The 27,593-nt window shown below is 43.3% G+C and overlaps 1 protein-coding gene across 1 annotated transcript in view; it reads left to right on the top strand.

Annotated features, from left to right (window-relative positions):
• The window catches only part of LOC147903249 (protein RETARDED ROOT GROWTH, mitochondrial-like), a 33,428-nt gene extending 6,085 nt beyond the window's left edge, over positions 1-27,343 (top strand). Inside the window, exons 4-7 of the mRNA XM_087372500.1 lie at positions 23,419-23,567; positions 23,924-24,075; positions 26,691-26,805; positions 26,961-27,343. Coding sequence (XP_087228626.1) covers positions 23,419-23,567; positions 23,924-24,075; positions 26,691-26,805; positions 26,961-27,101 — 557 coding nt within the window. The 3' untranslated portion in view covers positions 27,102-27,343. The remainder of the gene's footprint in view (positions 1-23,418; positions 23,568-23,923; positions 24,076-26,690; positions 26,806-26,960) is intronic.
• The last annotated feature ends 250 nt before the right edge of the window (positions 27,344-27,593 follow it).

The raw sequence follows: 27,593 nt of genomic DNA, 5'->3' as shown, positions 1-27,593 counted from the left end.
AACCGACCATTATTGTCCTGTAATTGGTGATTGAATTTTTGTCTCCTCCTTTGAATAGAGGCTGAACCCAATTCTCTTGCCAATCTAGAGGGAAGCCATGATGTAAAGCGTTTGTCAGTATGTGGGTAGCCATTGTCGTGCCCTGTCTTCTGTCCATTTGAAGAGTTCAGCATACATGTGCATGTGGTCAGAGGCCTTGCGATATGCCATCTTTTTCAACCGTGCTTCAACATCCTCAAAAGTGAAAGGGCTGGCTGAAGCATACGACATTGTTTCATTTCCCATTTCTGTGGCATTGGCATGATTATAGAGCTTGGTGACATACTCCACCATTTCCTCATCAGAGATATTGCCCATGACCATTTTCTTCTGGCCCTTAACGTGTTTCCACCCCTTTTTGGGATTCTTGATGAATGTAAGCAAATCAGATTTTTCCCTTTCTAAAATGTAATTTCTTTTCTTCTTCCTCGTGAGGGCATTGTATTGCTTTTCCTTCTGTCTATAGAGGTTAATATCAGAAATATGTTTCAGCTCACTGCGTAGTTGCTTGCATTCATCATCATACCATTTTTTGTGGGGCATCCCTTTATGTCTCTTCTTTCTGGCCTAGGAAAGTTCTCCAAAAACCTGCGTTGCAGTGTCAAGGACAGCTTTTTTGAGGGCTTCCCATGTGGATGTTATTGCCATTGCATTCAGTTTTGCATCTAGCGTGATGGCATAGTCTTTCTGCTCGTCTTGATCTATACGGAAGCCTCTTGAAGTGGCTGCAAATTTCTGCACTTCTCTTTCAGTTGGAATACCAAGAGTAAACCATAGTGGGAGATGGTCCGACTCAGGGTACTTCTCTCCTATCCTGAAAGTTTCTATATCATGTAGAGCATTGATATGGGCCAGGACATAATCAAGGACACCATGTCCCCGGATGGCAGAGGAGCATATCATCTTGTTGGTCCTTGGAAAGCATTGCATCCCATTCAAAATTGGCATATGCAGCCCATTCATCATCCACCTGAGTGCTCTTCCTTGCGCATTTACAGTATCATCTTCTGATGTCTTGTGCCACAAGGCATCTATTTCAATTGCAGCTTCTTTGTCCAATTCATCGTGCATAATAGGTTGGAATTGCGACTGTCCAATTCTGGCATTGAGGTCTCCCATGACTATTACCTTGCCAATGTCTTTCAGTTCTGCAATGTCTAGGCATAGTGATTCAAATGCATCACTTGAATCTATTCCATTCCGAGCATAGAAAGGGGACTCATGGTGAGGTATATAACATCCTGCCAAGAAGAGAGGGTGGTCACCAAATTCCAGTTTCAGCCATATAAACCTCTTGTGCTTATCAGCTCTGTACATACTGATTTTGTATTCCCTTATTCCAAGGGAAACCTCTACAATTCCAAAACATCACTTGTAACGACATGTATGTCCCATGGGTCTTGTACCCCTATTTGGCATCCTGGTTGCTTTCTTGAGTAGGGGACATCTTGCCTCATTTGTCTTTCTGCATATTGCTTCCTTCTGGCTTCTTGCTGTTTCGGGGTGCGATCTTCGCTGACATAATAGGGGGAACCTTTGAGATAAATCCTGCTACTGTCAAGAATGATAGCCTTCTTCTTGGCATCCATCACAGTGCATACAATGGCTCTCTTGTTGGGCATGCCCTCTTGCATCCTCCCAACCCGATGGGCTCCATAGACTGCCACATCTGGGATCGCGAAGTGTTGAGCAAAGAAACCTGCCACCTCCTTTGCCAAGGTGAGGGGGCTTTCCTTTTCCACTTCTGGGAGTCCACGAATCACTAGATTTTGGGCGCGCTTTTCTCTTTCCTTTTGCTCTTGCATGTCCTCCTTTGATGGGGTGTTACTGTGTGTTTGAGGTTGGGCTTTAGGCTCACTTGCAGGTTCCGTAGGGGGGAACTTGGAGGCAATCTCTACCCATTGCTTGGGCTCTTCCACTTTGGCTTTCTCCTTAGTGTTTCCCTTGTTTTGCATCAGATTTTGCAACTGTTCTAGTTGCTGGGCACCCTCTTGTAATTGCTTGCATCCTGCCTCCATAGCACTTTCTAGCACATGCACTTTGTTTTGGAGTTGAGTAAGTGTTTTTTTCAGTTGAAAATTCTCAGCTTGAAGCTCTTGGAACATGTCCATGAGCATATCAATTCTCTTACTGTTTTTTGTGACATATGCTTTCGGGAGTGGTGTGACCAAGTCATTCTTCTTGTTCAGTCTGAAGGGAGTCTTGAAAGGAGTTCCTATCTGTCTTAGCAGAAAATAATTACTGTTTACTAACACTGTTTGCAATGGGAGCAAAAGGAATAGTCCAGAGGTGACTACAATCTTGAGAAAGATGACAGTCGCCCCTTGCTGTGGGAGATGACAGATGACTGCACACCTGCCACACAGGTGGCTTGCGGGATCTGAAAAAAACAGATGAAGTTGGCCCCTTGACAGATGACGGAACACACATGACAGTTGGCCTGAGATGACCTGCGTGATGTTCTTTGAAAACAAGCCCAGTTAGAGCAGCAAACAAGGGTCCAAGGAGCCAAATAGCCCAACTGTTCTGCAATATGTAATTCACCAGGCCTTCGTCCACAGGCGCTGAAAGGTTCCAAGCTACCACAGACGCCACAGCTGTTGTCACAAGTCCTGCTCTATATAAAAGAACCTCGTGCACGTCATTGGAATCGATGGACCAAGGACTGTAAACGCCTTGAAAAACCTGTCCCTTGGGAGAGGCAGAGTCATCGACAGCAGCTCGGAGCGACTTTCTCCTCAGAGTTCCCAGCGACGATTTCCTGCGCGATCCAAAATATGGCGTGCGAAGAAGAGGGTCGATGCAGGTCGGAGCAACGAGCAACGGGTGCAAGTCGGGGGTGAGCAGCAGGTGTGGGGTCGAGGTGCTGGGGGGGGGGGAGAGAGAGAGAGAGAGAGAGAGAGAGAGAGGTCCACGACTCAATGGCTCAAACAAAAAAAAATAAAAAACAAATAAATATATCATATCATATCATGTGCTATCTGCTATTGGGAGCAGGCTTGAGAAGTGGAACTGGACTGGAAACTCAGAAACCGAAATCAGGCACTGTGGTGGCTCGTCTATGGGCCGTGAAAATGTCTCGAATTTGAGTTTGTCTGGCTGTCTCATACTGTGGCATCGGAGGGGGTGTGGTCTCCTCGATCTATGAACCCATTGAGCTATGTTCAGAGTGACCCCTCGTCTCGGTGGGGAGCTCTTGATCTCCCCTCCAAGCTCGAGACGTGTGGAGCTAGAGAAGATCTAATCGTATGATACAGTCAATCTCATCTCGCGGGATCGACTCAGGGGGTGCATTCAAACTATACTGAAAGGGGGGGGAGCCTGTCCATCTAAATCCCGTGTCTGGCAAACCATGTGGATATACGTGCATACCATGTGTCTACCCCACCCTGAGCTGGTTGTTTGGATGACTCCAGAGCCAGCCTCGGTAGCCTCCAATGGGGTAAGTCCCAGACTCTATGGATGAAAGTCAGTGTCTGAAAGATGGCATCAATCTGTAGTGGTGTCATGGCGAACTCTGCATGTACTATCTCATGCGGGACTGAGGGCTTGCTCCGAATCATCCTAGATCCCATGGTCACTTGTAACCGCTTAAATGTCTTCCACATTGCTATCGGTAGATCACATCTCTAGAAAGGTGTTGCATACATGGCAGTCGGTCGTACTAGCGTATCGAAAAGCCAGCACTTTGTCGGTGGATCTTGGAAGTGTGCTTGGAAACACACTCTCTCCAATCGGGCTAGAGCACCTCATTCCCATGTGAGTCGTGCTTGGGCTGCATGTGTCATAGTGAAAAGGGGTCCTGTGAAGAGTGCTCCCAAATATGTGTATGATTGCATTGTCTCCACTAGTTCAGTTCGATAAGTGAAATTGAGTCGTCGGATTACTGCACATGCAGTGTTGAAGACCATAACCTTGGTCTTCCCAAGGTTGATTGCCAGGTCTCTTTCTCTACAGAACACCTCTAGGGCCTCTAAGTGTCTCTGCAGCCCCTCCGTTGAGGATGAGATGAGGACTATGTCATTAGCGTATAGCAATATCTGTATCATGAGATCGGCTAGTGGTGATCCTTCGCCCCCTAGGCGGTCTATGAAAGAGGTGATCTCATCAATGTACAGACCGAAGAGAGTCGGTAAGAGAGGACATCCGTGCTTCACTCCAATCGTACTCTCGACCAATTTGATAGGCCTCCTAGGACACAAACTTGGCTTCTGACTGACTCATATAGGCTCCTCACCCCCCATATCAGTGTCTCTGGAATCTGCAGCTCCTGTAACCTCTTGATCATGCAGGATCGTGGGACAGTGTCAAAAGCCTTCTGAAAGTCTACAAAGCATGTGTAGACTTTGGTGTGTAGACCTTGCCTCCTCAATGATAGCCCTCAAAGTGAAGATGTGATCTAGGGTGGAGTATTGTCTCCGGAATCTTACTTGTCCTAGTGCCCGTTGCCCCCGAGTCTCTTTATGACTTCTGAGTTCCCTCTCTAGAATTGAGCCATAAATCTCGGCCAGAGTGTGGCTAATCACAAGGGTCCGATAGTTCCCGGTCTCCATAGGGTCTCGGGCTTTGCGCATCGGTACAATAGTGGTGGTAACTCTAAGAAGGTGGAAATCTGTGACAAACAGTCGGGTTGAACATGTGTGCTAGGATCGGGGCTAGGACCTCATGTCCATGTGCAAAGTGCTCAATCCGGAGGCCCTCGTGGTCTTGCGCTCTCTGATTGTGTAGACGTCAAAGTGCAGCCCGTATGTTCTGTGTGGTGAGCAGATGACAAGTAGTGGGCCTAGGCGTGGAGGACATATTCGGCGATGTCTGCATTTGGACATCATAGAGGGAGCATGCATACGTGTGCCACACATTTGGGTCAGAAATGGGGATAGGTGGCTTCCCCTCTGATAGAAATCCCCATCCAGTGGTCGGGTCTCCTCCTTGGAACGATCTGACAATCTCATCCATCTTGTGTGTGAGGAAAGCTCGTCTCTTACGGTGCGTCAGTTGTTGATAGATCCTTTGTGCTTCAGGTGGCGTCAGATGACTCAAAGTCTGTTGCTATGTGAAGTGGGCTCTCGCCTCTTTGCACTCGTCGTCGAACCAAGAATTCCGAGGCACCTTCCCATCTCTGGCCCGCTTGGATGGGGTCGTGGGAAAAGATCTGATAGTAGCGTCCTGTACCACTGAGACAGGGGTGTCAGAGGCGCTGGTGAGGTCTATGTCATCTCCAAATATAGCCGGGATCTCCCTAGCTAGGTGGCTCATGTATACTGGGTCAAGAGCACAATCAAAGTGAATCCGAGTGCGTGGGGCCTAGTAGATAGTTCACTGTACGGGATCCACCACCATGTGGGAAGCAAGTGAGTCTTCCAGAAGATGGCCCTTTTGTAGGCCATCAAAGATGATCAAGTCGTGGATTGCCCCTGGCTCAAGCAGATGTCGTCCATACCTTGTCACCTGTGGGGTATCTGTAGAATGCCTTACTATCCCAAGCTCAGTTGCATCTAGTTCCGGGACTATGTGTGGGTCTCTGTCATCATCTGAGAAGTCAAGTAGGCTCACTTGTCTATTTCCTGTCCGTGCATTGAAGTCCCCTAGTAGGAGAGTGTCTCCTTGTCTGGAAAACTCCGTGATGTCATCATGGATCGTCTCATATGGACCGTGATACGCTCTAGATTCTATTCTCTAATTTCTTAGCGTCGAATCACAGGCAAGGCAAATTATAGGCGCTGGCTCGTCTTTTTCCTCCCAGCCTCTCTCATGGATGGCATGCACACAAAGATACGTAATTTCAATTTCTTCATGCCTATCCACAAGCCCTCAGTTTCCTAGATGGTTCCCCCTGCCACATGTGATGATTTTAGACCTTTAGCTTGGTACACCATTTACCCCTCTCTTGGGGCACAATTAAAACATTTGCCCCTTGGCATTTTTACACATTTAGGTGCACCTAGGCCTTAGCACTCAGAACCACCTAGTCGATGCCAATACACCCTCACCTAGGACCTTGGCAGTGACTTCCCTTGATCATTTTATTTACGCACATAAAATATTACAAAAGTCGGTAATCTAAGAGAAAATGCCCACCGATCTTTCCGAGGTCATGCTATCTTGGCTAGAGCATAACATTCCTTCCCTCTTCAAGCATCAACGTCCTTGATGATGAAATCTGGGAACACTCTCCGTAACGGATTCCCAGGTAGCTTCTGATAGAGGTAGACCATGCCATGCAACCAACACCGTGGCTATCTTCCGATTGCGCACTTGCATTGTTTCTTGGTCCAAGATTCCTGTTGGTTTGCGTCTTGCATTATCCTCTATCTCCTGAAACGAAACAACACCTTCGATTAGTGAGTCACTAGTATGCAAAAATTTCTTTAAACGAGAAACATGAAACACTGGGTGCACCTTACACCCCGGTGGTAATTCTAATTTATAGGCTACCTTGCCTATTCTTTTTAGAATTAACCATGGCCCACAATATCGAGGTGATAACTTAGCACACTCTCCTGCAGTCAAAGACTTAGAGTGCGAAGGAACTCTGAGAAAAACTTTTTCTCCTTGCTTAAATTCTCTAGCGGATCGGTTTCATCCGCATACGCCTTAGCTCTATCCATAGCTTGGCGGATGTTAGCTCTCGCAAGTGCTAGCATCTCCCGCATTTGAACCACAAAGTTCGCGGCACTAGGCACTTTCTGAGGTATTCTAACTATAGTTGGATTCGCTGGTCTATAACCATAGTTCAGCTCAAAGGGGCTGAACCCTGTAGAGGAATGTTTTCTATCATTGTAGGCAAACTCCAACAATGGCAACCACTTGTCCCATGTATGTTGCCTCAATGACACATATGATCTAAGCATATCCTCTAAAATTTGGTTGATTCTTTCCGTCTGACCATCCGTTTCTGGATGATCCCCACTACTCATTCCCAACTCAGTCCTTAGTGTCTCAAATACCGCAGTCCAAAAATGACCGGTAAATTTGACATCTCTGTCTGACACTATGGATTTGGGTAATCCATCAGACGAAATATATGTCTAATAAACAAATCCGCCACTTGCGGGGCACTAACAGATTCTCTAGTTGGAATGAAGTGAGCCATCTTGGTAAGACGATCAACCGCCACAAGGATAGAATCATATCCATCTTGTGTCGTAGGCAGCCCTACAATAAAGTCCATGGAAATGCTCTCCCACTTACTAGGGTTGTAAAAGTCTGGGTGGCTTCACCCGCTCTGCCTTACTTACCTGACACGAAAAACAATGTGTCACATATTCATGAATATGCTTTTTCATCTTTGGCCAAAAGAAATCTTGCTTCACGAGATCATATGTCTTCTCGACTCGTGGATGTCCCGCACATGGGCTATCATGGCATTGCTGAATGACTCTCTGCCTGAGATCATTCTGATTAGGTATTACTACCTTGCCATTTCTTTTCAGCATAGCATCCCTTATGGCATATCTTGCATAAGTTTGACCTTTTCTGGATGTCAGGTCATCCTTTTCCCCGGGTTTCAATACATGAGCCTTAGGCCAAAGGCTCTGGACGAACTCGTCCACCCTTTGAGTTTCTCTAATCTCGGCCATTAGAGCACTCTCTAACACCGTGAAACTCATGTTATGCATAATGCGTGACAATGCATCAACAACTTTATTATCCTTCCCTCTTCGGTACCGAATCGTTAAATTAAACTCCTGCATGAGTTCTGCCCACCTAGCTTGGCGGCCTCTCAAGTCAGGTTGTTTATAAAAAAATTTCAGAGTATCATGATCAACATCCACATAAAACTCTGATCTATACAAATAATGTCTCCATGTTTTTAAAGCATGGACAACAGCATACAACTCCAATTCATGAGTTGGCCAATTTCGTTGAGAGGGAGAAAGCTTCTTGCTTTCAAAGGCTACTGGCCTTCCCTCTTGGAGGAGAACTGCTCCTACCGCGATGCCACTTGCGTCGGTTTCCAGGAACAATGGTTTCTGGGGATCAACTATTTTTAACACCAGTCCTGTGATCACATGTGTTAAAACTTTCCTATTGATTCTGTTCCCATATAAAAGGTACTTTATCTGAGGTCAGATTAGTCAATGGCGATAATATTTCGGAATATCCTTTGATATGCCTTCGATAAATTTGGACAAATCCTAAGAATGATCGCAAAGCGGTCAAACTCTGAGGGATTGGCCAAGTCAGTATCGCAGTCACTTTCTTTGGGTCCATGTCTACTCCCTTTGGAGTAATTATGAATCCTAGATATTCAAGTCTAACCATACACAATATAGTTTTCTTCTTATTTACATAAAGACTGGCTTTCCTTAAAGTACTAAACACTATTCTTAAGTGTTCACGATGCTCAGTAATACTTTTACTGAATACTAGAATATTGTCAATAAAATGTACTACAAACTTTCCAATATACGGACGTAGTAATGCGTTCATAAGCATGACGAATGTAGCTGGAGTATTGGTAAGTCCAAAGGGCATTACCAAAAACTCATAATGACCAAACCTGCTTCTAAAAGCGGTTTTATGCACATTCTCGGCTCTAATACGGATCTGATGGTAGCCACACTTAAGATCTATCTTACTGAAAATTACGGCTCCATGTAATGCTTCTAGCAAATCATCGATCCGAGCCATCGGATAGCTGTGCTTAATAGTGATATTATTCAATGCTCTGTAATCTATACAGAGGCGAAAAGTATCATCTTTCTTCCTCTTTAATATCACCGACGAAGCAAAAGGTGAAAAACTGGGTTGAATCTGTCCCAACTTGAGGTCTTCTTCCAGTTGTCTTCGCACATCAGCTTCCTCTGTAAAGCTTAATTTATAGGGAGGTCTATTTACAGGTTTTGCCCCTGGGATAAGCTCAATTTTATGTTGAACATTTCGCTCTGGAGGTAACTCATAAGGTAACTCATCCCTAAAATAATCAGAGAACTTCTCCGATATCTCTTTAGCCAACTCAGCCATTTTCCCATCTTGGGTAGCCTCAGTACTAGTCGATGCATCATCAATCGACTCTACCGATGCTATACACAGACACAGAAACTCTTTCGGAGTCTACCGAATTTCCATGGCTGAAATCAATGGTCCTCGAGGTAAATCCTTTTCACCTCGCAAAACATATTCTACCCCGTTCATCTTGAACTGGTAAATATGCTTTTTTCAATCAATGGCTGGATTTTTTTAAAAATGCCAAGCCATGCCTAGGGCTATATCTGCGTGAGCAAGCCTGGTCAACTCAAAGTCCAGCTTCTCAACATAGTCCTGTATTCGAAGTTCCAACTGGGTAACCCTTTGGTCCCATACTTCAATTGAACTTTTGTCCGCCATCCTGACCGTATAAGCATAGTGAGACGGACTAGTTTTCAACTTGAGCCTCTTAATAAGCTTCGAGTTAATTACATTGTGCGTTGATGCTGAGTCAAACAACACAATCACATCATGATTGGCTACTTGCTCTTTCATTTTAATCAACTCGGGCTCATCGAAAACCGTATATCCCGTTGCTGCGGGCTTTGAAAGGATGTTATCTGATGCACCGCTTACTAACTTAGTAACAGACACACTTAACAACACATGTACTAACCTCCGAGAAGGTTCCGCCAGTTGCATCTGCAGTGGACAATCTTTCCACTGATGTTGCTGAAGGCAGCCAAAGCACAATCCTTCTTTTCTAGCTTTTTCTTTTTGCTCAGGGGTCAACAAGGACTTTGACGAAGCCCGGGCTGCCACTGGAGTTACTTTTCTTTTTACCCCAACGGTGGTACTTGTCTTTGCTTGTCCCTCAACCGGCTTCACGTGCTTGGTTTGGCCACTTGGTTGCGAGACACTTGTCTTTGAAGTCCATTTCCTTTGAAATCCCCCTTTTCTCGGGTACTCGTGCTAAGTCCCCGCATGCACAAACCCACTAGGTCTACCTCTGGCATCCTCGTAGTTCAGGGCTACTGCAATAGATTCATCTAATGTAGTCACATATTTAGCCCGAACTTCCATTTTAATCTTGTCGTTCAGTCCATAGATATAGTCTTTCAACTGAACGAACATAGGGAGAGGGTCTGTTATTTTCGTAACACATTCCCTGAACTTGTCAGTGTACTCTGCCACCGACAAATTCCTCTGGCGAAGATTTCTATAAGCATCCCAAGCTCGGGACTCTTCGTCAGGTGGAAGGAAGTGCTTCTTAAATTCAGTCTTAAACCCTTCCCAGGTGATAGGGGCAACCTGATCTTTCTGTTGCTTTATCCACCACCTATCCGTTGCCTCAATAAACAGGTGAGTGGTCTCGCGGATTTTCTTTAGATCAGATCTGATTTCACAAATAGCGAAGGCTTCTTCCCACTTGTGTAACCAAACCTCGATCACATCAGAACTGCGCTCGGTCATCCGACCATCGTACTTCTCCGGTCTATAGTTAGCAATATTAGATACCTTGACCTTCGCATGTTCCGACGAGTGTATACTGGGCTCTGGCTCTGCTGGAGCTTTGTCCTTTTCATTTCTAGATGGTCTAGCTGACAAGGCTTGTACCATCTCTCTAATTTGATTTTGACCAGCGTTCACTTGAAGCTGTTGGTTCATGATCTGTTGTAAGGCATCTTCTAATATAGAAATCCTACCCACCAGGGTAGGTGTTATGTGATGGGACACTTGTTGTGTAGACTGCGCTCTAGATTGACCAGGATTCACCCTGGAATCTGCCTCCATTGTTTCAAAAGGAAAAATATTTTTTTTTTCACTTCGAATTTCCTTCTGCTATACAGGAATAAATCGACTGTAAACTGGAAACTAAAATTTATATCACAGGAAAAATAATGCTCCCTGGAAGCTCCACGTAATTCGAGTTCCCGTCAATCTATTTCTTCCAAGCCCTGTCGCTTCAAAGCATAGACAACGTCCATTGCGGTGACAGCCTTTATGTGGGCATGCTTGGTGTAGGTAACAGCATCACGAATGACGTTTTCGAGGAAGATCTTGAGGACACCAGGAGTTTCTTCGTAGATGAGGCCACTGATACGCTTGACACTGCCAACACCTTGCTCACGGGCTATTTGCGTGACCACATCCCATCATCGCTTATCGCGTCGAAGGCCTCCCCGTTCACGAGCCACTGCACTCTGGCCCTACTCCGATTTACTGTCTTGAGGAGCTGCTAGACGCCCCGTCAACCACGTACGTCTTCGAGCCACCATATAGTCGTAACGCTGCCTGTATGTTGCCCATCGCCACGCCTTCTCTAAATTTCCAGGTCTCTCAGACGTAGTCCCACGCAACGGAATCAGCCTGCTCTTCTATCACTTGCCTACGGGAACCTTGCCTTGCGATAGCTTACAAGCCTGCAGTTGTACCCGCTCCTGCTCTCCTGTAGCGGATCCATCAACGGCTTAGCTGCCCATCAACGGAAGCAGCTCTCTGCGCTCACATTCCTATGCGATGCCTTCGTCCAGCCTGAGGCTCTGATACCAAATGATACGCTCTAGATTCTATTCTCTAATTTCTTAGCGTCGAATCACAGGCAAGGCAAATTACAGGTGCTGGCTCGTCTTTTTCCTCCCAGCCTCTCTCATGGATGGCATGCACACAAAGATACGTAATTTCTATTTCTTCATGCCTATCCACAAGCCCTCAGTTTCCTAGATGGTTCCCCCTGCCACATGTCATGATTTTAGACCTTTAGCTTGGTACACCATTTACCCCTCTCTTGGGGCACAATTAAAACATTTGCCCCTTGGCATTTTTACACATTTAGGTGCACCTAGGCCTTAGCACTCAGAACCACCTAGTCGATGCCAATACACCCTCACCTAGGACCTTGGCAGTTACTTCCCTTGACCATTTTATTTACGCACATAAAATATTACAAAAGTCGGTCATCTAAGAGAAAATGCCCACCGATCTTTCCGAGGTCATGCTATCTCGGCTAGAGCATAACAGATTGTGTCCATCTATAATGATCTCTCGTGCATAGGATGACGTGTTTGGAGGAAAGTAGCATACTGCAATGAAGATAGGCTGAGCATCTGGGAGCTGAACTCGTATCCACATGTGTCGTGCATGCTCCTCTCTCCGAACCATCGATATGAGTGGTCTCAATTGTGATCTGAAAAGGACAGCCACTCCACCAGAGCCTCGAACTCGGCTATCTCTTCTCAACTCTCTTTTGTGAGCTGATTGCCATGTGTATCCAGTCACGGTGGGCAGCCCTCGCTCTGGACTCTCGTGTGTTTCGGTGTAGAAAATCATATCTCTATTATTATATGTCTCCAAGAAGCCCCCTGGGTCAGACCATAATGTGCCATTACAATTCCATACTGCTATTTTCAATCCGGTATGTGCACACATCCTATGAGCTTCACAATTCTCCCTCTTCCTTCTCTTCCTTCTCTTCTTTATCCTCCTTATCTCCTCTTTCTCGAATAATCATCCTACCATCCCTATATACAGCCCATTTCCCTGCTTCCCTTGCTGCCATTACTTTTATCATACCTTCCCTGCGATGTTCCTGTTGTAAGAGTGTGAGGTCGTCATCCAGGTAGATCCTAGTTCCCTTCAAAGTCGCCCTCGTGCTCATGAGGTCTTCCTGTCCATGGCTGTCCGGAATTTCAGCACTAGTGGCTTTGAGGGTGCCTCAGGTTTACCCACCCTCCAGGCTGTCTCACAAGTGAGATTGACTCCCATTTTGGTGAACAGTATTTTGGCATCTCCCATCGGAAGCCCCCTCACCAAGACATTTAATGCTTTGCAAATTGCTGGTCCTCCTTTTTTCCTCCTCAAGTGCTTCGGATATAAATTCTTTTTTGGGGGCTGTTGTGCCCTTTTTGACCACATCCTTCCATTCCAACATCTTAGTTTCCCCTTTGCTGATTTGTTGTTTAAGCTCAGCATGTGTGCCTTGCATTGTTTCCTGCATGGTGGCAATGTCCTTCTTGAGAGTGGCATTTTCTGTTTTCAGCTCCTCCATTGCTTTGCAATTTCCTTCCGGGGGTGCTTTCATGTCCTTTATTTGCTGCAATTCAATCTCCAAAGCATGTACCTGTCCTGGAGCTTGTTTTTCTCGCATATCCATTCACCCTTTTCATTCTTCCATTGCTCCTTTTTGCCCCTCCTCCATTCCTCCTGCATTTTCCCTCCATGCTTTTTCACTTCAGCTAGTGTTTTATCTACATGTGCCTTCTCCGCAAGGAGGGCCACATTAGTAGATTCCAAGCTATCGATTCTTTCAATCAATGGAAGGCACATGAAAGGATTTCATTCACTCATCGAGAGAGAGAGAGAGAGAGAGAGAGAGAGAGAGAGAGAGAGTTTTCTCTTTTATTTTTTGTGTAGATTTTTTGACTTTAGAACAACTAAAAATCTAAATTTGTATGATTGGATATATTGTAGTCTTACAAAGGTATACAAAAGAAGTCTTGGTTCATGATCATGAGGTGCAGGAGTTATTGCAGCAATATGTAAATGTGTTTGCTGATCTTCCCCATCATCTCCTTTCTCAAAGAGACATTGACCACTCCATCTCTCTTGAACCAGCTTTTCAACCAAGTCAAGAAAGCTACCTACAGGTTCGTCTTGAGCTCCAGTTGCTCATCCGCCATCGTTGCGCTGTGTGCAGAGGATTCTAGATGAACAATTGAATGCCTTATGTAAGGTGGAGCCATTTCCTCCACCAATAGCACTTGTGAAGGAATCCACAAAGAACTTGTTGACTATGCAGATAGAGAAAGTTGGCCATTGGACAGGTCTGATATCCAAAGACCACCATTGGAAACGAAGATGTGGCCACCTTGAGTGTATTTGAGTGAAATTGTCACTCAAGCACCCTTGCAGCCACACCGCATGCAAGGGATTTTACATCCCGCTTGACCTGCGACGAATCCTCGTATGAGGTCCAAATTTAGTCCTCCAAGTAAAATCAATCGGTATAAGCCGTCTAGAGTTATCTATATGGTTAGAATTTTCAAATTCCGGCATTTGTAACTCTACCCAAGGAAATATTTGCCTAATGACCTATACTCCCATAATCGTGTATCCCTCTTAGAGATTACCCTGGCCTATCCTAGCCCTCCCACAACCATGTGAAATTTTATTTTTTTAAAATAAGGAAATTAATAAATCCTTGCGCGGTCACAAATCATAGTCGATCTTTCTTTTCAACCCCTTTTGTGGATTATATAAGGCATGGTCATGAAACTTTGCAAATAAAGACGACATGGACCATCATCTGTGGACCGGTCTTGCTTCTCCAAGATGAAAGTTGGAAGGAAAAACATGTTATGTATTGCCGGATCACCCCAGATCTTGATGTCATCGTATTAGGAGAGCATGTTATGTATTGCCGGATCACCCCAAATCTCGATATTATCGGATGAGGATGAGGGAAAAGAATGAGCCAAAGATAGCCTTCAGAATTGAAAGGGGGTGGACCAGTCTTGCTTCTCCAAGATGAAAGTCGAAAGGAAAAACATGTTACGTATTGCCGGATCACCCTAGATCTCGATATCATTGGATTAGGAGAGCATGTTATGTATAGCCGGATCACCCCAAATCTCGATATCATCGGATTAGGATGAGGGGAAAGGATGAGCCAAAGATACCCTTCAGAATTGAAAGGGGGCTTTATGAATTGAAGGTGATGGCATTTGGTCTCACCAATGCCCCAACCACTTCTAGGACCTCTTGAATAAAATTTTGCAGCCTTATCTCTATGAGTTTGGTTTGGTATTCTTCGATGATATTCTCTTCTACAACAAAACTAAGGATGATCATCTCTCACATGTGAAGCAGATTTTGGAGGTTTAAGAACCCACGAGTGCTATGCTAAGCCAAGTAAGTGTACCTTCATGGCAAAAGAGGTGGAGTATTTGGGACTAGCATGGAATCAAGATAGATTCCAACAAGGTGAAATGTACTATGGAATGGCCACTTCGTGCCAATGTTACTCAGCTAAAGAGGCTTTTTTGGCCCTGCCTCCTCATTAGGTACTTTGCCAAGATAGCTGCTCCTCTCATTGACCGGCTAAAGAAAGACTCCTTTGGATTGGCATTAGGTACAAAAAAGAGCTTCCAACAATTGAAGGTTGCCTCTTCTCAACACCCATATTGGTATGCCATGATTTCTCCCTACCCTTCACCATTGAGGCTGATGCTAGTGGGAGAGGCATTGGTGCAGTCTTATAGCAACCCCATGGAGTGTTTGCCTCTGAGAGTAGGAAGTTGGATGCCAAGGAGCTCACTTTTGACATATATGCTAGGAGATGTTGGCTATAGCACATGCCATTGAAAAGTGGCACCTCTATCTCTATGGCAAGCAATTCAAGGTCAAGATTGACCATAGGACTCTCAAATATTTTATGTCACAAACCAATCTTTGTCCCAAGCAAAGAAGGTGGCTTTTTAACTATAATTTTGACATTGAGTATAAAGCAGGGAAGGAGAATATAGTGGCAGATTCTCTATCTAGGATGTGGGCATGCACCCTAAGCTCTATTAGAGAGGTATATAAGGAGTGGATACATGGAATCTAGGAGGAGTATCTTTCAGGCCCTGAGGCTGTTGTCATTTTCCAGGATGTGCAAAAAAACCTCTTGTGAAGACCATCCTAATTACAAATTGTATACTGGCTGATTATGGTACAAAGGGAGGATTTTGGCTTAAAAGCCCATACAAAGGGGTGCCTCTTTAAAAGGAGGGTCTGAGATGAAAAAGGCGCCAAAAGCACCAGATTTAAAAAGAAAGCCTAAAAAGCTTGACTTTTATGTAAAAGTAGCTTTTAGGAAGCATGCCCTAGCTGTTTGCTAGGCCTAGTCTATAAAAGAAAGGCCCTAGGCCTCTCAGATCGTTTCAAGAGTTGTACTATGTCTTATGCTCTCTCAGAGCCAATTGTATAGAGTTTATTCTATTGCAATAAAAGACCTAGGGGGGGGCAGCCCTTCTTTCTGGCCCCTAGTGCAGTGTTCTCTCTCCCCTTTCCTGCTAGTCACTCTCTCCCTTCATGGCGCTTCATGTACCAGCTTCAACGTTGAATTATGATTGCTGATTGGAGTTTCCAGCTAGTATTAGAAATCATCTTTGAAGTGCTAAGACTCAGATTTGCTGCGAATTGAATATTGAAGCTATGCCCTAGCTCCGGAATGGTTACAGTGGTATAAGAGCTAGCCCTGTTCCTTTCCTTGGTGGCAGGAATCAAAGAATCAAGTTATTAAGCAACTTCATAGTGGATCACAATCATGATTCACAACAGCTTGCTTAGCTAGTTGTTTCAGCCTCAACAATGCTTAGCCAATTGTTTCAGCCTTAACAACTTCAGTGAATTCGCCCAAAGACAACCTTGGGTGTGGTGGAATCCTCTGTGGGAGATTTGACCCTCAAGCTTTGGGAGATAGTTTGTAGCTCGAAATATTCTCAGCAAGTTTTCGCTCCAGTTTTCAGCTTGATCGCAAATCAACTCCTTTGATAGGATTGCTACGGATATTGGTAAGGAGGTTGGCGGCAATTCATGAAAAGAGGTAATTCAGTCAATGAAGATAGCTTCAAGTCACCACCAGTTGGACAAAGTGGCTTCATGGATGTTATGGGACATCTAAAGATAAGTATTTCTTTCATCTATATCTATAATATATTAAGGAGACTAAACGGTTAGGACCATTGAAAGCATGAGGGCCCTTGGATTTAATCTAACCAATGTGAGCCGTAAGATTGAAATCAATTAAGGAATCAACTATCCATACGCGCGCACCCCTCGACATCACCATAGCTTCCCTGTAGCTCGTGCCTTTCTTGTCCCTTCCTCTCATATAAAGATCCCTGTAGCTCGTGCCTTTCTTGTCCCTTCTCTCATATAAAGAAGAAAATCCACCCATCCCCTTGCCACCGTGATCGCCCTTGCACCCTCTCGCACTCTGCATCATCGTCAGCGCATTGAGTCACCGTTTCGTTTTATCATAAAATCTAGATATGTACACTGGGCGATTTCTTGATTATTCTCCTCATCGAGCTTGCTTTCATGTAGAGCACTGAGTTTTGTTGGTGGTGCCAGCCTCATGCCAAAGCTTCAAGGAAAGGCTTGCCTCAAGATGTTGCTCTTGGCGCGTAAAGAATGAGTGAGTCGTTTCAAAGTGGCGATGGGGGGGAGCAATATATATCTTTTATAGGATTCATGGAGACCAGAGAGAAGACTTTTTGCCTCCTGATAGCACAGGACCGCGCGACATTGATATGCTCGCTAGAGCTTGGTCTTGACAAAGGAAAAGCTGAGTGTGATTTGTTGATAGATTGGCTGATTTTTCTTAGTAGATCTTTGCGTTCACCTCACTGCTGGCTATATTAAAATTTGAGCTTGGCGTCTTGCAATGTTGACTGGGACGCCACCGCCATGATTCCGTGAGGGAGTGATTTTATTCATCCCCTCTCTCGACCCCTCTCTCAACATTGATCCGATCGTGAATTAGGAACTAAAAAATAAAATCCATAGCTTGCATTGCTCCTCTGTCAATATGCAAGCAAGTTCACGGCACCAAAAAGATTTTCGGTCTTCAAGCAAAGCTCTTTCCACTAAATTCTTCTTTTCATCGTTCAATGCAGCAGCAGAGCTTTGGCTATCTTGGCTGACACCAGAGAGCTTGTCTAGACAAATCACCTGCTAATCAATGCTTGCAACATCCAATCATGCAATTTGTTATGCCTTCCGAGCAAGTAATCTGCAATTGTTGCTACTGAATTGGTTAGCGATTCGGTGCACAAAATCTATGTAAAGAGAGAGGCAGATTGTGGCTTCCAAAAATCCAGCAACGGTGACTTATGAATCATTTGACCTTTGAACTCTCCTCGAACCATATCGGAAATCTAGGTGTTGGGTTGCTTCATCTGGATTGCCAATGGAGTGGCCTCCTTCAAAAGAACGGTATGTAATGCAGCCAAGGACAATCCAACCAAGATTATTCACCCTTTCAAGATGGCCTTGGCACTGAGCCTAGCTTTTCTGCTGGTGCTTCTAAAGGTGCCTTATGAGCAATTTGGCGCTTACTAAATTTGGGCCATCATGAGTGGTGTTCGGGTTCAGCATAGAGACTCCTCTTCCGACGATCTCTGTCTTGGGAACTCTTGATTGCTCTTAAAAATTGCCGAGTATTGCTTCTAGATCTCAATGGTAGTTATTGTAGATTTCCCACAGGTGTGATGCTGAATGCAACCGAGGCACTAGCATTCTCTTTAGCTGGGCATCTTTGCTATCGCCATTGTCACCTAGGCTTAAGCGTTGCTCATCCAATAGTGATTGGCTTGAGTGTTTTTGTGATTGGTGTGGGAAGCGCTTGTTTTTTGCTAGTTGTTGTTTACGTTCAGATTATGTTGCTCCTTGTTTATATCTAACTATGAGATCGAGAGGGGGAGTAGTGACATTCGCGAAACTTTGGCCAACGATGAAACTTTGGACAAGGATGAAGTCGTACTGAACATTTTTAATCACCTTTGGCCTTATCATGGTTGCCGAATAGAGAGGAAGGAATGCGTTCAGCACAGCTGTTGATCGTTTCTTGTCATTCTGTTTGGGGCGGCCATACCACATAGGAGATAGGACTTGCTGTCAACATTTTTGTCTTGCTAGTCTGGGTAGGAGATGATCTTCATGAATCTATTGCAATGAATGTCGATAGCGTCGCAGACTCCCTCGCATTATTTTGATTTAAAGATCTAACCCTTGTATCTTCTTACAAGGAGAAAAGTGTGTTGTTCCCTTGAATGTATCATGAATAGTGATTATATATTTGTTATCTATTTGATTAAAGCTAAGTAAGTTTTGTTTTTTTACAAGGGAACAAGTTTTTTTGAGACTCAAAGCCAGACCCCAGTTAAGGGAGGGTGTGCAGATTTCTTTTCAGCTATTGCACACCTATATGTTCCAAGTTATATTGTCTCTATTCTGGAGTATAATATTCCAAGCATTTCTCTTTCAAGAGAGAGTTTGATTGAGTATGCTTGTGCTTTCTAAGTTATGAATGTAATTTTGGCTCTTTGTAGGAAGTGTAAAGGGTCCATTTAGCTTTTTATTTTGTGTGTTGAGAGAGAGAGAGAGAGAGAGAGAGAGAGAGAGAGAGAGAGTTTTGATTTTGGAAGATTTTGTTTCTTGACTTGCTTGTTTATTTTTGCTTAGTCACCTTCTTTCTTTCTTCTTTATTTCTTGTTTTCATTCTCTTTTGTTTATTTGACGTATTTTAGTAAGCACTGGGTTTGCCCAAGAGACTCCGCGGGTCTTTAGAAACCTAGTATAGCTGCTTATGCTTGGGCACTGATGACGACCTAAGTGTTGCTTTGCTTCCTAAGTATGTCTTCCTTTTGTTTTTCGTAAAAGTTTTTGTTTACCTATTTTTTCTAGAACAACAAAAAATCTAAATTTGTACGATTGGACATATTCTAGTATATAATATTCGAAGCATTTCAGTTTTATTATGAAACATCTTTTGTTTGGTCCAAATTAGGGACTCACAATATGGATGTCCTTTATGGATATTGAGAAATACACAGTTGGACCTTAGATGATCCATGGTTTTATCAAGTGCAAAAATTAGTCTCTCAATTAGCTCCAAAGCCCCTAGTTAATATGATTCAAGCATAGCTTTAAGAGTTCTCATACAGGAGAGAATACGTACCTTGTAGATTTGAGGACAAGACCCACTTGCGGGTAGTATGTTCTAAGCTTATATCCCAGTTGAAGTCATGGATATGATTTTATTCCATTATAACACAGTTACATGTTTGCAGCGATCTCATTTCAGAGGATTTCAGTTATGAAATTCAGTTTTGTTGTTTCCTTGTGGAGCATGACAAGCTCAAGTACCAGCTCTCTATATAATTGTATTGAATATGGTCATCATTGACCAAGTTAGGATTTTTATCATTCCACAGTCCCCTTATTGGGAATTGTGTATCGAATAAACAGAAGCTCTTAAGAACCAGCTTATTTTATGATGACAGGATTCTCTGTCGTCACTATTGGCTCAGTATTTTCTTTAGGATTCTATTATTCAATAGTCTCCATTGGGATTTGTTTTATACAAGAACTCTTATGGTTTCTCATGGATTACTATGGCCAAAGTGACTGAGTTTTACAGTTCATCTGTCAGTTTGAGAACCCTCTCAGTTTGTCTGACCGACTCGGTAAGTGTTTTGTAGGAAGATATTTAATGTATAAGGGAGCACCAGATCAGTGAATAGAATTGCAGATATTCCAATGCACAGTTCTTTTCAAAGGAACTTCCAAGACTGAGCTTTACAATACTTGAAAGAGTTCGGTATGGAGTTTATTACTTTATGATGGCAGGATTCTATGTCGTCACTATTGGCTCAGTATTTTCTTTAGGATTCTATTATTCAATAGTCTCCATTGGGATTTGTTTTATACAAGAACTCTTATGATTTCTCATGGATTACTATGGCCAAAGCGACTGAGTTTTACGTCAGTTATATGTCAGTTTGAGAACCCTCTCAATTTGTCTGACCAACATGGTAAGTGTTTTGTAGGAAGATATTTAATGTATAAGGGAGCACCAGATCAGTGAATAGAATTGCAGATATTCTCCAATGCACATTTCTTGTTTTATATTCCATTCTTGACCATGCATGAATTTCCTCCCTCCATTCATCAATTACTTTCTAGACAAGGTTGAAATCCTTACGCCCCTCCATCATAGGTAATTGTCTATACCAATTTGTCTCAATCATGCTGCGCACATCTTTAGTTTCATCGAGCTGTAGTAAGTACGGCATCAACTCTCTCAGTAGAATATTATCATCCTTGTCTTGTACATCAAACGTTGAAGGAAATATGCAATTTGATGGAGGGCTAATGCAAGCCTTGTATGGGGAGTCATCAACAAGGATTGTCCTTTTGTGAAGAATCTAGAAGTGGATGTATGTGGAATTTCTGTGCCGACTACTTTTCCAAGATTGAGCTTTACAATACTTGAAAGAGTTCGGTATGGAGTTTATCACTTCATTGAGAAAGATTTGAGAGGATTCTCAAAGAAAGAGGATATGGAAAGATTTCAAGAAACAATTTTATTAAGGCTAAGTATCTCTTTTATGTTGATAAGGTTTGCCTTATGAAGATCTAACCCTTGTATGGCAATGCAAGGAGAACAATGGATTGGGTTCTTGAATTTATTTCAAGGAAACACTACTAAAAAATGCGAAGTGTTTTCAGACTGATGCGTTCAAGTATCGGTACAAATGATCATTGGCCAAGTGTTTCTTTCCCATATTTGGGAATTAAAGGTCGAGTTGTAGCCAAAGAAGCCGAGAGGAAAACAAAGCCCTTGGAAGAAGCAGCCCGTCTTATTACGAAACTGTAGTGTTATTTGCAAGAAAGATGATAGCTAGAGTATGGAAAAACTGATGGATTTCTATTATTAGAGTCTTATGGACTCTTTTGGAACACTTTCCTTCCACCACCAGCATAAATGGCAAGAGTCAAGGCCCACGGAAGGCAAAACCGTCAACTCCACAGGAAACAACGGCTGGATTTGCCAAGGAAAAAAAGGGGTCTGAATTTGCCAAGAAAAGAAGGGCGTATGGCTGCCTAGTGCTCTTAAAGAGCAAGAAACACCAAGAAAAAGAAGGGCCTATGGCTGCCCAATGTTCTTAAAGAGCAGGAAATGACAAAGAAAAACAAGAATCTCCGTATGGAAAGCAATTGTTTTAGATGCAGAAAGAGGGCGTGTGGTTGTCTAGTGCCCTGGAAGGTTAGTCGGCCAAAAGGAGCAGAGAATGCCACAAGATCGATCCAAGTCAACGATTGGAAGTTACCAAAATCCAAGAGCCACCTAAGGTGGCAGAGATGGAGGAGATTCTCTAACAAGAACAGAGTGCGTACTGCACAGAGAAGAAAAGCCTCCAGAGGCAAGTTTATCTGTACGTATCTTGCCAAATACCAGACCTATTAGGTAATTGATGCCAAGAGAGGAGGTATCCTCAAGTTTTACAGCTATATCAAGAAGCTTGTCAGTTGTGGACAACTGATTTGAAGCCGAGGGGATGTCACCAATTGGTATTTCTCCCAAGAAAAGTAGAGGAGTCTAATAATAGAGGAGTCTAATAATAGAGGAGTCTTTATGAGATTGACTACGGTCAAAGAAAGTTGACTTTAGTTAACTAGAATAAGTTTTATTTTTTTAAATTTTTGCTTTGCATTGGTAAAAGGCAATTGTGGGGACGTCCACAAGGGACTAGGATTAGTCCAAGAACTAGGAATGCATGCATTTGCTAACGTCTAATGGGTTAAAGTGTTGGAACTTGTTTGTGCAATGTGTAGGACATAAGAGAGTGCAAAAAGGACCCAAGAGTGGGGAGAAAAGCACAAAAAATAGGTCCCTTGAGGCCTAAAAGCATGGACAAGGGGGCGCCTCTTTGGTAGGAGGGCCCATGAGATAAAAAAGGCGACAAAAGCACCAAATTTAAAAAGAAAGCCTATAAAGCTTGGCTTTTATGTAAAATTAGCTTTTAGAAAGTAGGCCCTAGCTTTTTGCTAGGCCTAGTCTATAAAAGAAAGGCCCTAGGCCTCCTAGATCGATTCAAGAGTTGTTTTCAGTCTTATGCTCTCTCAAAGCCAGTTGTACAAAGTTTGTTCTATTGCAATAAAAGACCTTTGGGGGGGGGGGGCAGCCCTTCTTTTTGGCCTTTTGCAGTGCTCTCTCTCCCCTTCCCTCCAAGTCACTCTCTCTCTTCATGGCGATTCATGTACCAGCTCCAACGTTGAATTATGATTGCTGATTGGAGTTTCCAGCTAGTATTAGAAATCGTTTTGAAGTGCTAAGACTCAGATTTGCTGCGAATTGAATATTAAAGCTATGCCCTAGCTCCATAATGGTTACAGCCATGCTTTGCCTCAAAAAGCTGAATGGCATTAATGCCATTCTTATTTTTGAGTTTCCTTGCTGATTACCTCACCTAATTCATGAAACCTCTGTTTTTGCCCTTGTGCAAAGCATTCAAACCTATTGAAAATTTACCAAGAAATATTCAGGTTTATTTGGGCATTTTCATATATATATTCTTGTATGTGCTTAATATAATAATTAATTGCTTCTTCAGCTTCAACCAAGCATGTTGATGGGCCATGTCATATCCAAGGTGAGTTAATTGCATTACGCATGTTCCGCAATACCACCTGCCATGATGTTACTCTTGGGATCCTTGATTGTGCTTGTTGCTTGTTGCCCTGATGCTGATGGTGGAGCTTCCAGCAACTCTTTTGTCTTTGTCCCTATGCTCGTGCTTGTCTCTGTCCTTTTCCGTTGTATCAATAGGGGTGAGGGATATGAAGTGGGGTAATGAAATGCAAATATGCTTGGAAAGCATTTCCTTTAGTGTTTGACCTTTGGTGGTGCTGATGCAGATTATAAGATAGTTGTGAGACCCACTTTACCAACCTGGAGTCAAGCAGGCTATGACACTATCTTCCTGCAAAATCTGGACCTAGACAATATCAGGGTGGTATGTAGCATTCTTGGACAAAGCGTGGCTTTGGAACACCATCTTAGAAAGGTAGGTGAAATACTCTCTGCTTCTTTCCCTTGCTGTTGGGTTGGCTCACAAATTCTTTTGTGTTTTAGGTTACCAACAGTCCCCAAATTGTTTAAACCGATAGAGCAGGTGATGCTTGTGTATTGATCAGTGTCTTTCATGATATTGGGTTTTGTGTTGTCTTCTTGTAAAAGGCCTCGCTGTCTAAATTTTACTTTGCTTCTCTTTATCCCTCTCCCTGTCTCTTCTTTTCCTCACTTTCCCTTGTTTCAATACAATAATGCATGGCTGCTTTATTCCACTCGATCAGCTGTTATAATCAAAGTATGATCAAAACTTATATTATTTTCCATGCTGAATTCTGCGTTTAATTGCAGGCAGATGGCATGGTTAACATATTTAGCAAGTTAAATAGCGGAATGGAAGAGACTGGCAATTTCACTATGTCTCGTAAGGAGCTTTTTCAGCTTGTTGCTTCAGCCAATACCACTCTTGCAGACCTTGTTCTTCGAGTACGCCTTTTGGACAGGTATGGTACCCTTACCCAATTGTTGGAGTGATGCAAAGTATATTTCTTTGCATGTTTCATTATGCAACTGTTGTCAGACATGTTTGTAGCAATATAATTTTTATACCTTCAGGAAGGTAAATAGCTGGACTCTGGAGTTTATGATGGGTCATCATAGCTTAGTGGTGACGTCATTTTAATACTTGTTGTTCAAGTTAGCGTGTATTGTTGAGATTTTTGACATGATGAGTTTGGGCATTCTCTTTGATTGCTATAACTATGTATTGTTGGAATCGGAGTCTACAGTGTGAACGGGGTTTTGTGTCAGTGTGAATAGGTTTAGGCTTGGTGTGATGGTCATGGAGTGTGTTTGACTGAGTCATAAGATAAGGTTTGCTACCTATAAAAACATGTACTCGTGGATTGGAAATAAATCTTTGAGTTTGTGCAAATTGTCTCCCTCTATCATCTCATGTCGTCCCTAATCCTCCATAGCCTAATCTACGAATGGTATTTACCGCTGCCCTCAGCTTGGTCCGACTGATTTCTTCTGTCAGCTTGTGGTGCTGCCATCGACATCATGCCTTCTCTTGTTTGTGTGTACTGCCATCGACCATGAACATTGCCCTGGCCTATTCACTCAGCCTGTTTCTTGTGAGCAGCAGGCCTTGTTGTACCTGAAGAAGCTCTCTAAACCATCACCACTTCTGCTACCATTTCTATCTTGTAAGCCCGTGTGTTTTGTCAACAATAACAGCAGCAGCCCATGTGCTCCAGCTGTGTACTCCGCCCCTCTAACAATGGCACCGGTGGCTGACTCTGTTCAGGCTGTAAGGGGCTCCTCAGGTTGTTGTCGATGTTGGCTACCATTGCTCACTATGAGCATCCCTGCCATTATTTAGTTCCTATCTGAATTTGGGCTGCTGCCATTGCTGTCACCTGTCTTTTTGCAGGTCCCTGCTAGGCGTGGAGTTTGTGATTTTCAATCTTATGGGTGACCATCGAGAGATTGAAACTGTACTATGTTGTGTGTTTAGAGGATGAGTTTGTGAATGTTCCTGGATTCATCTAGGTATATACTTCTGCCATGTTAGCGAACATGCGAATTTCACCTTGTGAAGTTTTCGTCCAAGTTGCGGCCTGTTGGTAGGACTATCATTGCCCACGGTTATTCTTCTCTCAAGGTTGAACTGTTGGCTCTTCATGAAGGCCCACAGGCTATTGCGGAATGAAAAGTTGCTCTGCCTGAAGTCTCATAGAAAATAAGTTCTACTGCAAAGCTGATGCTGCTGTATGTCGTTGGACTATGAGGTGAGAAGAGAGAGCTATAGCAACCTCCATGAGGTTATAATCGCCTTAGAAATTACAGATCTCTTCTATTACCTTGGTCCTTGAATAACGTGTGTTCGAACACATGGGGATCTTCCGTACCCTCTGCATCAAGTGAGCACAATGCCACCTTTGTGTCTCTTGATTTGAGCTAGGATCTATCCAGCGCAGCACATAGAGGCAGTTGGCACTGCAATGGCATCTTCATCCACAATCATAGTTGGAACTGTACGTGTACGGTCGTCCGTACCTCACGGTCGTCCGTACCGTACGGATTCCGTACGTCTTTTCCCTACATGTACGGAATACAATTCCGTACGTGTTTTTTTTTGGGGGGCAAACAAAAAACTTACAGGCCTTTGACGCCGCCCGTACGGCTATTATTCTCCAATTTGCAGCAGGCGCAGTTTCTAAGCTCCACCATGACCCTTGGACCTTGAGCCCAGCCTTACCATTTCCGTACAGCCTTGGCCCTTGAGCCCAGCCGTACAATTTCCGTACAGCCAAGATGCCTGCCGTACCAAGATCCTGCAGGAGTGCCGAATCATGAGAATGGGACTGGTTGGATCTGCTCTCTTACCAATTTCAGGGAAGGAGAGCAGCGAAACTCACATACATAGAGCCTGTTCATTTGCTAAATAGCCAAGTCAAATGAATACAATTGAAGATAGAGATAATGTACTTAACCTAGCCCTTACTTAATCCAAATGAGCAAAAACGAAGTTTTCCCCCCCTTTGGTTTAAGTCAGGGCTAGGTTAAGATAAAATGGTGCACCAAGGGTTGTTTCCATTACACTACTTAATATCCAACAAATAGCATTGGAAACAGTGCAAACCATAAAATCCACATCTCTTTATGTGTGCATGCTTAGATTTGTGACTAGCTGTTCAGGTACATCATTGGGAGTAAGCTTTTTGAATATTGGTTATGGAGAGTGGAGACATATGACTGGAGCTTTTTGAATATTGGTTATGGAGAGTGGAGACTTATGACTGGACAAAGTCGAAACTTTGTGATTTTACTGCTAGATTATTGCGTGTTTATGTGCATTCATGCAGGCTTTATGGACATGGGATGCCCTTCCCTTTCATTTCCTATTTTAATGTATTTAGGTGGCATTCAGTAAGGTTTAAACCTTTTTTTGCGGACATTGCATTAGAAGCGTTACTGGCAAGTGCCACCTACAGAAATGTTGTCTTTGTCTTCGCATTTGACTTGGGCAACATGATGGTGGAGAGGCTGGGTTGTGACACTCTTTCCGTTGGAAAACATGCTTTGTAATTGGACAGGCACAATTCTTTTGCAGGTCAGAATCTGCCTGGAAGGATGCCAGGTATGCAGGTATTTGGGAGTACCTTCAAGAGGAATTTGAAATGTTTGATCGATTTGAAAACATGAACTTCAAATTGAAGACTATCCAGGTAGGGGATGTAACTATTGTTTAACTAAACATTGTCTGTATGATCAAAGCTGGTTAGCTTTTGGCTTGGTTTGTTCTGGGTGTGTGACTGTCGGGTAAAGTTACTCTTGTTGATGGTTGATCTCTCGAGCCTGACTCTTGTTTTTTTGGGTGCAGAAAAATGTAGAATTTTTCCTTGAAGTTCTACAAAATAGGAAGTCAGACTTTATGGAATGGTTGATAATCATTTTGATTTCTTGTGAATTATCTGTAAGTATATATGCCATATTACGTGAGGGCCTTGTTGCAGTGTCTTAAGGTCAGGCCCATCAGCATTTTGGAGCATGCTTCCTCATAGAAATTGCTACTTGGTGAATGGCTAATCATCCTTGTTCCTTATCTCACTTTCCCCATGAGGTTGGCCTATGTAATTGTAATCAAACTACTAGGGTGAACAGTATCTGATATGCCACAATGGATTGAGATTCTGTTGACTGACTACAGTTACTTGAAGAAAGGTGTTAGATTAATATATCATAATTAAAAAGATTAATAACTAACCTTTGAATTTGTCCTTTTAAAAGGAGAAGGACCTTGGAATCTCACAGTCATAATTGTGAGAATTTGCAGATTGCATGCTAATTCCTGTAACACTTTTCAAGTACTAGAGAGGGGTTTTTGGTCACCAACTGTGTTGCGAGGGTTTTACTTCCAACGCCTGGAGGTAGAAGATTGAAAAGATAAAGATTTTTAAAACATTGTTTTTGTAATGAGTAACGAATTAGTGGGTACATCTTGTGTATTTTGTAA

Source organism: Dipteris shenzhenensis, chromosome 3 (assembly GCF_047967505.1).
Source record: "Dipteris shenzhenensis isolate YYH24624 ecotype China chromosome 3, Dip_SZ_1.0, whole genome shotgun sequence".
In the NCBI taxonomy this organism is placed as follows: Eukaryota; Viridiplantae; Streptophyta; class Polypodiopsida; order Gleicheniales; family Dipteridaceae; genus Dipteris; species Dipteris shenzhenensis.
The sequence above is the reverse complement of the archived record's forward strand: the minus strand, read 5'-3'. Positions and strand labels throughout refer to the sequence as shown.